Below are 12,197 nucleotides of genomic sequence, written 5' to 3'. Positions count from 1 at the left end.
GCCTTCTGAACACTTCAGGTGGTTGTTCGTGTACTTCATGCCCATACCAACATTACCCTTAGACTGAAACAGATCTCAAGCAGCAACCATGCCAGCCCTAGCCCAGCCAGGAATACACCAGCATGACTTAGGCACTTGGTCAGCACAATCAGTAATGCAATCATTTGTCACTCAGAGGTACCAACAAATGAATTAGTTGCTAAGTTCTTAATACACAAGTAAGGCCCATGACCCTATTAAGTAGTTCAAACACTAAGAGAATCTATCTAGAAAAGCAAAGCATTTACTACTCACAAAGAATTTGTGCATGTTTTTCTTACTATGGTTTCCAAATGTGATGAAAAAGGAGTACATTAGGAAGACTGCTATGTGTAATGAGGCTGCTCGAGGAGTCAGAAAACCTGGGTCTAGGGGTAAGCCCCAGAAATAAACCAGCATGTTACTTCCTAGGGGAAACTTTCTTAGCTCTGGATAATCTATTAGTTTAGGAATAACAGTCCCACTCAGAGAATGTTTATGCACAAAATGAAAAAGTCAGGACAGCGCTGTGCAACAGGAGTGTAGGAAAATACTACGCTCCCTGAAAAGTGACATCGGCAGAACAAAGCAGGTAGACGACAATGGTGAAGGTACCTTCAAGTTCATCTTCAATTCTTCTTAGAGTAAGAGGCTTACTTACCTCTTTCTGTAGATTAGAAAGCTGAGATGAAAGGCTCTCAATTCTCATACGACTTTCCATCAGTTCTTCCCTGGCACTGTTGACAGTAGAAGTATTCATCTCTGATGACAGTCTGGCATTTTCCAGCTAAAAGAAGAAACAAACAGTCTTATCTAGTGACTTAGAACAAACGAAAAAGGAAGTATGATTCATTTCAAGGCATTTCATTTCAAACCTAAGCCCTGATGGTAACTGGCTGATGAAACAGGAAAGCATCATGAAGTTTGCTGACGTGGTATGCATGCTCTTAAAAGTCTTTCTGGCTTTAGGCTCAATTCTCAATATATGAGCTTAACAGTGGTAATACGCCTCTTTCTCCAAAGTCTATTACTTAGATATTTCACCTACTGTGTCTCCAATGTGTCAGATAATACTGATAAAAAGAAGAATGGGTGGTAGAAACTTAATTGTGGGTGATGTCTGTAGGAAAATAAACATCACATATCTCTAACCCACCAAATCTAATTACAGAAGATAAAGCTTTAAACAGAAGTACTAATTTTAGATTATGTCCCACCAGATAGAAACACTTCCTTTCAGAAGCAAAAAATAGCCCCCTGGATAGAAACATCCTATTTCTCCAAATGCCCATAACATTCTGTTCTGCAAATGCCTGGAGTATGTTTGCTGTTTGTTGGCTCCCACTGGGGCCACAGTCTATGTGACTGACCAATTCTACCTTAGACTTTAGCTCCTTCACTGCCCAGCACAATGCCTAGCACTGAGTGTCAAGACAATTCAATATAGGGTTTCAAATATCCCTCCCTTTCACTAGCCAATTACTACTTCATAAAATGGATTAAACCAAAATCAACATTTTGAGACCATTCAATAGAAATTACTTTCATTCAACACCTGTATGACCTTAATTTTTCTAAGTCTTCAACTAAGAATTCTTTATAATCAAATCATGCTAACATTTAACACACTGGGATAAAATCATTTACCAGGAAAGTCTGTACTCGATGTTAAAAATTTTTGCATAATCTGTACGATCACACGTGGGAAGTTTCTAGAATATGTTTTAAATGAATAACAGTGGCAGAGGAAGAACTATCAGAGACTTTCCATTTGGCCTTTGTTCAAAAATGCCTGAAGTGTGACAAGTCACAACCTATGTAACAATGATGCCATGGAAGTCAGAATGACCTGCTGTCTAACCCTCATTGTTATATGCAGAACAACAGGACTAGTACTTGCTATAGGAAGAAACGTGTTTTCAGATGCCTGGATTTAACCATTATGACCTGACACAAGTGGCCAATCAGAGAAAAACATAAACCCTTACCTCTGATAAGGGTGAAATAAACCTCTTTCTTTGAATAATCTCTAGTAATATTTACTTTCTAGAAAAGCTTTTTTTTTAAAGTCCATTTTTAATTTTCAGAGAGACCAGGGGAACTCATTTAAGAAAATTAGAACTAAGCAAACATCAATTCAAGTTCTTCAGGGTGACAGGAAGTAAGGGTTCTCAGAGCTCAAGGAGACCACTGACTTTGGCATGGTAAGTCTGCTCCAGCTCCTCCTTGTACAGCTTCACTTGGGCATCATGCTGTTCTCGCATCTCATGAAGGGCCTGAGCGAGCTTGTACTCATACTCAATCTGACGTCCAGAATCCACCTCTACCAAGCGAGTTTCATGCTTCCTTCTGGTCTCATTGATCTCCTAGAGGGGGGGAAAAAAATCACATAAAACCAAGTTAACTACCAAGACTGCCCTGGTACAAGTCTGAGCGACATAAGGGCCATCTGAAGTGTTATACTGTGTCTGCCTTAGAGCAGGCACGTGAATAGACCTATTTTTGCCTTTGTTTTCAAATGAGAAGTTTTTGAGATGGAACTGTGACAGAAGTGGTGGCAGTATCTAAAGCCCTAAAAATTTTATTTATCAGTGGCTTAGCTATGTGTTTCTCAGAAAGCAAGAAATGGCCTGGAAGCCTTACAAAAGTACCATGCAATCATGGATAACTATGTACACTGAACAGTAACTATTTTTCTAAACCTGTGTGATGATGATCCTTAGGATGCTTCTAGAAAAAATGCACATGGAGCACCTGGGTGGTTCAGATGGTTAAGAGTCTGCCTTCGGCTCAGGTCATGATCTCAGGGCCCTGTGACTGAGCCCCATATGGGCTTCCTGCTTAGTGAGGAGTCTGCTTCTCCCTTCCCCCTTTCTCTGTGCATGCTTGCTCGCACCCTCTCTGTCAAATAAATCTTTAAAAAATAAAAGTAAAAATTTTTAAAAATTTTTCATCAAAAAAAGAAAAAATACACATGAAAAATTAAACTTGCTAGTCTAGACAGAACTAGAAGATTTATGCATAATAAAACTATTTTTTAAAGATTATTTATTTATTTATTCATAGAGACACACAGAGAGAGAGAGAGAGAGAGAGACAGAGAGAGAGAGAGAGGCAGAGACACAGGCAGAGGGAGAAGCAGGCACCATGCAGAGAGCCTGACGTGGGACTCAATCCAGGGTCTCCAGGATCACGCCCTAGGCTGTGGGCGGTGTTAAACCGCTGTGCTAAACTGCTGTGCCAAACAGCAGCGCCACCGGGGCTGCCCTAAAACTATTTTCTTAAACATACTAGGATGCAAAAGACAGAGCAAGCTAATTTATATGCCTTATTTTAACAGCTGGTGCTAAGGTACCAATATCAATTGATAAAAAATTTTATTACCAATATTACTTTACTCTCTTAAGTACATATGACCACGCATTATCAAAGAACAGAAATAGTAGGCATAATCCTTTAATTTATGTTTTGTTTTAAGGAATTATCCCAAACTAGAATGGCTAGGAACACAAGTCCAAGGATAAAATTTCCATTCCAGCTTCTCTGAAAATACAACAGATCTGTCTTTAATGGCAATAATTAAAGAGCCCACAAGAGGGGGATATAATCCACTGACGTTTGTTTCTGCGTCCATTTCCTGCCTATGACTCCCTATACATTTCTTCATCTTTCTTTTAACTGCTCATGGCAGAGAAGAATGCACTTATTAATAGGATCCAAAAACCAGGGTCCAAATTCCAGTTCTGTTACTAATATCTCAGGGTTTACATCTATTTAATGAAGCAAATTATATTTAAAACATGCAAATAAAAAAAATAAAAAATAAAAATAAAAAAAATAAAAATAAAACATGCAAATAAAAGGTTTCATTCAACAAATACTGAGCACCTAATAATGATTTTGCTCTTTGTCTACCTTTCCTCCTCTTCTTGTTTTTTCTTCTTCCTCTTTCTCACCCCCTTAACTGTCCATAATAAGGAACTAAAGTGTATCTATTGAATAGAATTATATCCTCTATGTTTAAAAAAAAGGGGGGGGAATATTTTAAGTTCATTTTCAAAAAGGCAGACACCAAAATATTCAAGGATGCTATACAACCTAAAAATATTAAATCATTTTTTTGCTGGTGCCTTTTTTATTATTTTATGTAGAATCAGTGACTTGCAAACAAAAAAAATACCCTACTCCTGGTTTAAAGATCTAGGACTCCGCACATAGCATAAAAACCAAGTAATGATCTATCACAGGCAATTTTATCAAAATAAAAATATAAAACAACTGAATATAAAAACATCTCCATTTATAAAGCAAAACTGCAGCTAACAATTATGTGATAGCATTTATTACACGTCATACAAGGAACTTCAGCACAAAATATTTCACTTTGATCATCACCACTTCTCTAAGAACAGGTATTGGTATTTTACTTTTAAATAAATGACTTGAGGGCAGCCCTGGTGGCTCAGCGGTTTGGCACTGCCTACAGCCTAGGGCGTGATCCTGGAGACCCAGGATAGAGTCCCACGTCGGGCTCCCTGCATGGAGCCTGCTTCTCCCTCTGCCTGTGTCTCTGCCTCTCTCTCTCGGTCTCTCAAGAATGAATAAATAAAATCTTTAAATAAATAGATAGATAGATAGATAGATAGATAGATAGATAGATAGATAGATAGAGAACGTTTTAACAGCATGTAGTTGTAAAAACAGTCATAGTTCTATTTTATTTTTCTCCCATTAACAAAAGAATTTTAAGCTCTGTAATGATTTCCCATTTTAGGGTAGCCCGGGTGGCTCAGCGGTTTAGCGCCACCTTCAGCCCAGGGCGTGATCCTGGAGTACCGGGATAGAGTCCTACATGGGGCTTCCTGCATGGAGCCTGCTTCTCCCTCTGCCTGTTTCTCTGCCTCTCTCTGTGTGTGTCTCTCATGAATAAATAAATAAAATATTCTAAAAAAATTTTTCCCATTTTAAAAATCATTGTTAGTTGCTGTTTTCAAAATTGTATTACCTCTAAAATCATTAAGTACTTAACTGCAGGTTTCATACCCCAGGACTAATTCCAATCCTTTTTCAATCTTCAGAAAATATACATTCCCCCTTTTTTCAATTTTATTACTTGTCTTTTGGCAACAGTTGCTACCTTCACCTGCCAACGCTTGACCACAGAGGCTAAGGTTTGTAAATGGCATTTTAAAATAAACACACATAACCATAAATGCTGTGGGCAGCCTGCCTTCAAGATAGCCCCCCCCCCCCCCCCCCCCCAGTGATGGCTGCCCTCCTGGCAGCCACACCTTTGTAGAATCCCCTCCCATGGTGTAACATGGTCAGTCTACGTGATAGAGAGTGATGGTACATCACTTCTGGGATTAGAAAAGTTATAGAAGATAATGTGGCTTCTGTCTTATGTTCATGTTTTCTCTCTCTCTCTCATCACTTACTCTTGGGGAAAGCTGTATCATGAACAGCCCCATGGAAAAGCCCATGGTAAACTGACTCTTCATACCAACCACCAGGGAATGAGCTCAGATGCATTTCCTCTCATCTAGGTTGAAAGCCTGATTGCAACCTCATGAGAGACCCTAAAACACATCCATGCTGTTAAGCAGCTGAGTTTCCCAACCTTCAGGAACTGTGAGATAATGAAGATGTGTGGTTTGAAGTTGAAAAATTTTAAGAGTTATTAAGCAGGCAGCAATAGATAACTAATACAAATGCTCAAGCAAGTTAATAGTAATTAATTGCTATGACCACGTCCTTAGGAATTAAGACTTCTAATAAGGCAGTAATAAAGTGAAATCATATCTGTTTAAGAGCCTGAATTCTTATATAAAACCTGATAGCGGTACCTTGAATAATTTACTTATAAAATCTCTCACATTTTTTACATATAAAGTTATAATAAAGCATTTAGGATACTTCCATTCCTTAAAGAAATAAAATTATACAGTTACCTCCTCATACATATTTTTACGGAACTCCAGGTCCTCGGTAAGGCTCTGACAGCGATTCTCTAAATCCACTTTAAGTAAAGTTTCATCTGCTAACTGTTTTTTGGCAGCAGCCAAGGAGGCTTCCAACTAATAATACAAGGAGAAAGAATTGGTAAAAATCACAAAACAATTATTTAGTAATGAACTTAACAGACATCTATGGACTGAAACAAGAAATAAAATTTCTGTATCACTTATACCTTCCATTTCTTTTATCAATGTATCAAGAGCCTCTCATTATAACCTTTAACCCAGAACTGTGTGTCCAACTGCCGGTCCCCCCAAGAGTGCCACACTGAAACACCTCTCAGATCTGGTAACTGGCAACAAGTAATGAACAAAACCAACTAAGGAGACCTACCCAGGATTTGAGCTACCACTTTCATTTCTTCCTGTGTGTGGAGCAATGTTATGATTTTTTCTTTTCCTATCTTCCATTCTGATACAGTATTGAAATAGATTTTGAGAGCAAGAAACAGAATGAGCATAAGCAAAAGAGAAAGGAAGAAGACCAGCAGTAAGATGTGCATGACCCAGATAAAATGCCTGAGAGGTAAAAATGCTTTGCACATCCGCTGCCTCAAGACCATGCGTCAAGGCAGCTATAAAATTTTTTTTAATAAAAAGTATTTTTTAAATTAATTCAAAAATCTACTCTAACCAATCGACCCAGTCAGATGGGGCAAATTAACCTCCCAACACAGATCAAAATCAGAGTTTGCCTTACCTGGGCAATCTGATCCTTCAGGTCCTCCAAATCTCCCTCTAAACTTTTTTTGTCACCAAGTGCCGTGGCCAGAGCTGCATCTTTAGAATTCAGTGCAGCTTCATATTCTCGAAGCTTCATCTGGGCTCCATTGAGATCTGATTCCTTCTTAGCATAACTGTAAGAAATTTGAAAAAGTGCAAGAGGCCCGGCTAGAGATTGAGCCACTTGTACAACATCGGATATGAATGAGCTGTCCGAGCTGTATGAAGACAGCAATGACCCCGCAGATGGATGTGATGCCCGGTGAGGTAGGCAGTGGGAGCTGGGAGCCATCCCTGAACCCCTCCTGCCACAGGGCCCAGCCACAGCTAGAGTAGGAAGGCCCAGTGGAGGAGGAGGCGGCCCCAATGGCAGAGCCGCAGGAGAACAAGGCCTTGTTCACTGGCCCATCCCTGAGGAGCAGCCAGGCCAGCTCACAGGCCTTGACTTTGAGAGCGAGGACGAGGATGAGGAATTTGATTACTAGGAAGACAACTATGATTAACCGGAAGAGGAACAACTGAGTGATGGCAGCTACAGAGTATCAGTGGCCCTGGAAGAAGCCAACAAGGTGTTTCTGAGAACATCCAGAGCGAGGGGAAGCAGCCCTGGATGGCGGGTTTCTTTCTTTTTGGGGGGGGGGATGGCGGGTTTCAAATGCATTATGAGAACACCCCGCTTGAACAGTTGGCTTTTATCAAAGAGCTTTTTTCACTTATGGTTGTCAATCGTCTGACCAAAGATCTTGGCTGTGATTAGATCACTGACAGAGAGTAATTGAATGCTGTTAAAAGAGGAGGAAGCTACCTGAGGAGAGACCCGACATTCCACTGTCTTTTGGGCTCATTCCAGATAGATAGTAACGGTGCCAAGGAAAAAATTTGATCTTCAAAAAAAATTTTGTTGTTGTTGTTGTGCAGAATAGAATAGGGCAGTGACTGCACAGTTATGAAAAAGAATTGCTAAAGAAGAAACATATTAGTACTGTGGAAATCTGTTTTCAAGAATGTTCCTAAAACACCCGCAGACTTTGTTACTGATCCAGATTATTTTTCTTGCATTGAGGAAAATTTCGTATTTCATTATAAGGAATGGTTTTTAAGAATAAGTTATGACCAAGACAAACTGCCAGTACAAGACCCCCACTGATACTAATTACATGAGGAAAAGTACTAACATTCAATTTAGGACACAAGATGTCTGAATTATTTGGACTGAAAGCCTACTAAGAGAATTCTGAAGGTCCCTCTTTGTGGTCTGTCCAAGCCAGTGCTCAAGGCTAAATTTTTAGTGTGAAATAAACTGGGTATTCTTAAGTATCCCAAAGAGATAAGCAAACCCAAGAAGAAATATATATCATGTGTGATTTATCTCAAAATGTGTTTAAGAGTATCTGAAATTTTATTTGTACATGTATCTTGATCATTTATAAAGCTATGACCTGTAATTCAAGAAAATTTGTCTTATGGTTTTTAAAACTCAAAAATTAAGACATCCATAATTTCAAAGTTAGACATTAAAATCTATGTGAAAGAACAAACTATTTCTAATACTCTTACATACTGGAGATATTGTTTTACTCACTTTCTGATTTTCACTTAACTTTACAGGTGAAGAGCTTTGGTTGAACTTCATAATATATAAGAACTGTTTTTTTGTTTTGTTTTTTAAATTTTTTTATTTATTTATGATAGTCACACAGAGAGAGAGAGGCAGAGACATAGGCAGAGGGAGAAGCAGGCTCCATGCACCGGGAGCCCAACGTGGGATTCGATCCCGGGTCTCCAGGATGACACCCTGGGCCAAAGGCAGGTGCTAAACCACTGCGCCACCCAGGGATCCCTATATAAGAATTGTTAAAGTGAAAATGTCAAGTAAAAGGAAAGCCCTACATCTAAAAAAAATAAAAATAAGAAAGACTAACAATTATGCCCTCAACCTTTAAAGGTTTTAAAACCTGCCCAGAAGTCCACCTCAGTATCTCAGGTTTCCCTCTGTCTCTTCCTCTAATTAAGCTTGTTATTGGTTATGCGCCAGCATTCGAGATGATAAAATTTGTTCTGTGTAAAAAAGAAAGAAAAAGAAAAAGTGCAAGACATCAAATTATGCCCCTGACTTGAAGCTTTCTCCCTCCCTGCTCAAGAGGAAACAAAAGAAGATGCAGTTTAAATAAAGGCTGCCATAATCCACCAAAATTAAAGGAGCAATTTAGGAGCATTAAATCTAGAGTTCTAGTGGATAACAACTTTTTCCTTCAATGATTTCCCTTCCATGAGTACTAGCGACACTAGATCAAAGAACTCTCAAGGGCCAATGTTCCAGAATCCTGGTGGTCTCTGAGTAAGAACATATGCCCTTCTTATTTAATAAAGAGACACTCACTACATACAGGTTTTCAGTAAGAAATGTTTTTGAAGAAATGGAAAACTATTATTTTAAAACAGAATTAATACTATAAACCAAGATGTACAGGAGACATAAATCAAGATACAAAATGAGATTAAATAAATGAAAATGAAGTTATTTTGAAAAGTAATTTTTATGACTTGATAATATATCATATAGAAATTCCCTTTTAATATAATTTTATTTGAAGTGAGTTGATATACAGTATTATATTGGTTTTCAGTATACAACCTAGCAATCTGACATTTATATCCATTTACAAAATGGTTATTACCATGATAAATGTAGTTATCATCTGTCACCATACAAAGGTATGACAATATTGAGCATATTCCCTGTACTATACTTTATATCTCCGTCACTTATTTATAACTGGAAGTTTGTATCTCTTAATCCTCTTCACTTATTTTACCCAACCTGCAACCCTCTAGCAACCATATTTGTTCTCTGTATCTGAGTCTGTTTCTGTTTTATTTTATACCAACTCCCTTAATATTACATAAGAACTCACTGATCCCAAGCTTGCAAAACACATTCCATTTCTTACATAAGAGGTGATTTTAAGATTTTCCTAACAGAAAAAAGGGCCTTCCTAATATCTTGAGGAAAACTTATTTCAGTTTATACTATTAACTACAAAAATGAGGTTCGAATTGAGGTTTGTCTTCTAAAATATCACTTTTTGGGGCACCTGGGTGGCTCAGTCAGTTAAATGACTAACTCTGGATTTTTTTTTTAACTTTTTTTTTTTTAACTTTTTTTTTTTTAAACTCTGGATTTTGGCTCAGGTCATGATCTCAGAGTCCTGAGATCAAGCCCCATGGCAGGCTATGTGCTTCGCAGGGAGTCTGCTGAAAGAATGATTCTCTCGGGATCCCTAGGTGGCGCAGCGGTTTGGCGCCTGCCTTCGGCCTAGGGCGCGATCCTGGAGACCCGGGATCGAATCCCACATCGGGCTCCCAGTGCATGGAGCCTGCTTCTCCCTCTGCCTGTGTCTCTGCCTCTCTCTCTCTCTCTCTCTCTCTCTGTGACTATCATAAATAAATAAAAATTTAAAAAAAAAAAAAAAAAAAAAAAAAAAAAAAAAGAATGATTCTCTCTCTCTTTCTCTCCCCCTACCCCTCACAGTGCTCCCACACATGTATGTGCGTGCTCTCTCTCTCAAATAAATAAATATCTTTTTATTAAATGAAGTTCTATATTATAGAACGAAGGTTCCTTTGGATACATCTCTGTCAAATAATTCTTGAAACAATAGTTATTTCAAGGATAGTATTTTTTTCATTCCAAATGATTGTTATCATTAATAGTGGCACTAGGAGAGTCTTAGTATCAAAACTTTCAATAACAATTCTTAATTAAAACTGCTATTGTAGACGAACACTTTTATAACTGATGTTTGAGAACGCACTAGAAGAGGAATAGCTAACAGGAATTTTTAAAATAATCTTTTACAATTCAAATAAAATGAAGAAAAAATTGTCCAAAGGATAAGTGCATATAAAGAGAATAATAGTATTCATCTCTTTTCATTTTGGTATCAGAAAACAACTACATGCATAAAATCTCAGCAGTCTTATCAGTAATTTTTTTTTCTTAAATCATATCTTTTTCAAATCCACAAGATGGCATCCTTTCACTGAAGATTCTTTTAGGAGGAGGGGGGAAAATCAGCTGTCAAAAAAAAAAGCTATTCCACATACTCATTAATTTATAACAAAAACGTTTGTTCAGTTCATACAAGGGCTGGGTTCTAAAGCTGGGAACTCATAACAGAATCAATGCTTGCAAGAAGCAATTTTGTCCCACGACATAGAGCAGAGCTGGGCAGAAATATTGTCATAAAACATAATTTAAAACAAAATCATATTTCAGAGTGTTACACAATATTCAAAAAGCTACTGGTTTAAAATTAATTAACAAAATTAAGTACAACAAATTCTGCTACACCACTATCTAATATTTATTTTTTTAAGATTTTATTTATTTATTCATGACAGGAGAGAGAGAGAGAGAGAGAGAGAGAGAGAGAGAGAGAGAGGCAGGCAGAGACACAGGCAGAGGGAGAAGCAGGCTCCATGCAGGGAGCCCGACATGGGGACTCGATCCCAGGATCACACCCCGAGCCAAAGGCGGTGCTAAACCGCTGACCCACGTGGGGCTGCCCTATCTGCAATTTTAAGCACAATTTCAACTTCTGATTTACATCTGCCTACTGATGTGAAAGTTAGAGCTTTAAGAAATAATTTATAATGGGAGAAGTTATATTTTTACAGATTAATGGCATAGTGTAAGCAACTGAGAACTTCACATCAAATTTCAGCTGGCACCACAGCTGAAATGGTGGCTCAAGGTACCACAAATTAGTAGCATATCCTACTCTCATCCTGTTTACTCCACTACTCCTTAGCCTTGTTTTTGTTTTTGTTTTGTTTTTTTAAGTAGGCTCCATGACCTACCTGGGGCTTAAACTCACTACCCTGAAATCAAGAGTCGGATGCTCTACCTCCTGAGTCAGTCAGGCGCCCCCACCACTCCTTGGTCTTATTTAGGCTTGATTGTTAAAATCACTGTGTTTCAGTCACGTAGGTGAACCCTCTTAATTTTGGCTTCTTATATTTCCTGTACTCTGCAAGAAGTCATACAGTATCTTTGAAGTGTAACATTGTGAATTTGCATATAAAAGCTAACCTTATTTGCCCTGGCTCAAGAGGGAAAAGGAAGAGAGTTAAATACCATCTTTGCACCTTGCACATAGTTCTGTTACACTTTTCACACAAACCCGTATTTGTGGATGTACTCAGCTACCTCAAGTGACTTGAGAACTGCTTCAGGGCAAGGGCCACAAATTATTAACCTCTATCTTCTACATAGACAACATATAGATAGATAATGACTATTTTGGTAAATCTTTTTTATTTTTTAAGATTTTATTTATTTATTCATGAGAGACACACACAGAGAGAGGCAGAGACACAGGCAGAGAGAGAAGCAGGCTCCACGCAGGGAGCCTGATGTGGGACTTGATCCCAGGA

The 12,197-nt window shown here is 38.3% G+C and overlaps 1 protein-coding gene and 1 pseudogene across 4 annotated transcripts in view; one reads left to right on the top strand and one right to left on the bottom strand.

Annotated features, from left to right (window-relative positions):
• LMNB1 (lamin B1) overlaps window positions 1-12,197 on the bottom strand; it is a 56,369-nt gene that overhangs the window by 20,698 nt on the left and 23,474 nt on the right. For all 4 annotated transcript variants that reach the window (XM_038552012.1, XM_038552014.1, XM_038552015.1 and 1 more), the window contains exons 2-5: window positions 6,736-6,892; window positions 5,970-6,095; window positions 2,214-2,384; window positions 680-805 (exon numbers count right to left, since the gene is read on the bottom strand). In XM_038552012.1, coding sequence (XP_038407940.1) covers window positions 680-805; window positions 2,214-2,384; window positions 5,970-6,095; window positions 6,736-6,892 — 580 coding nt within the window. The remainder of the gene's footprint in view (window positions 1-679; window positions 806-2,213; window positions 2,385-5,969; window positions 6,096-6,735; window positions 6,893-12,197) is intronic.
• LOC100684426 lies at window positions 6,944-7,533 on the top strand (annotated as a pseudogene).

Source organism: Canis lupus, chromosome 11 (genome assembly GCF_011100685.1).
Source record: "Canis lupus familiaris isolate Mischka breed German Shepherd chromosome 11, alternate assembly UU_Cfam_GSD_1.0, whole genome shotgun sequence".
NCBI lineage: Eukaryota > Metazoa > Chordata > Mammalia > Carnivora > Canidae > Canis > Canis lupus.
Note: the sequence above shows the minus strand (reverse complement) of the source record. Positions and strands in the feature narration are given on the sequence as shown.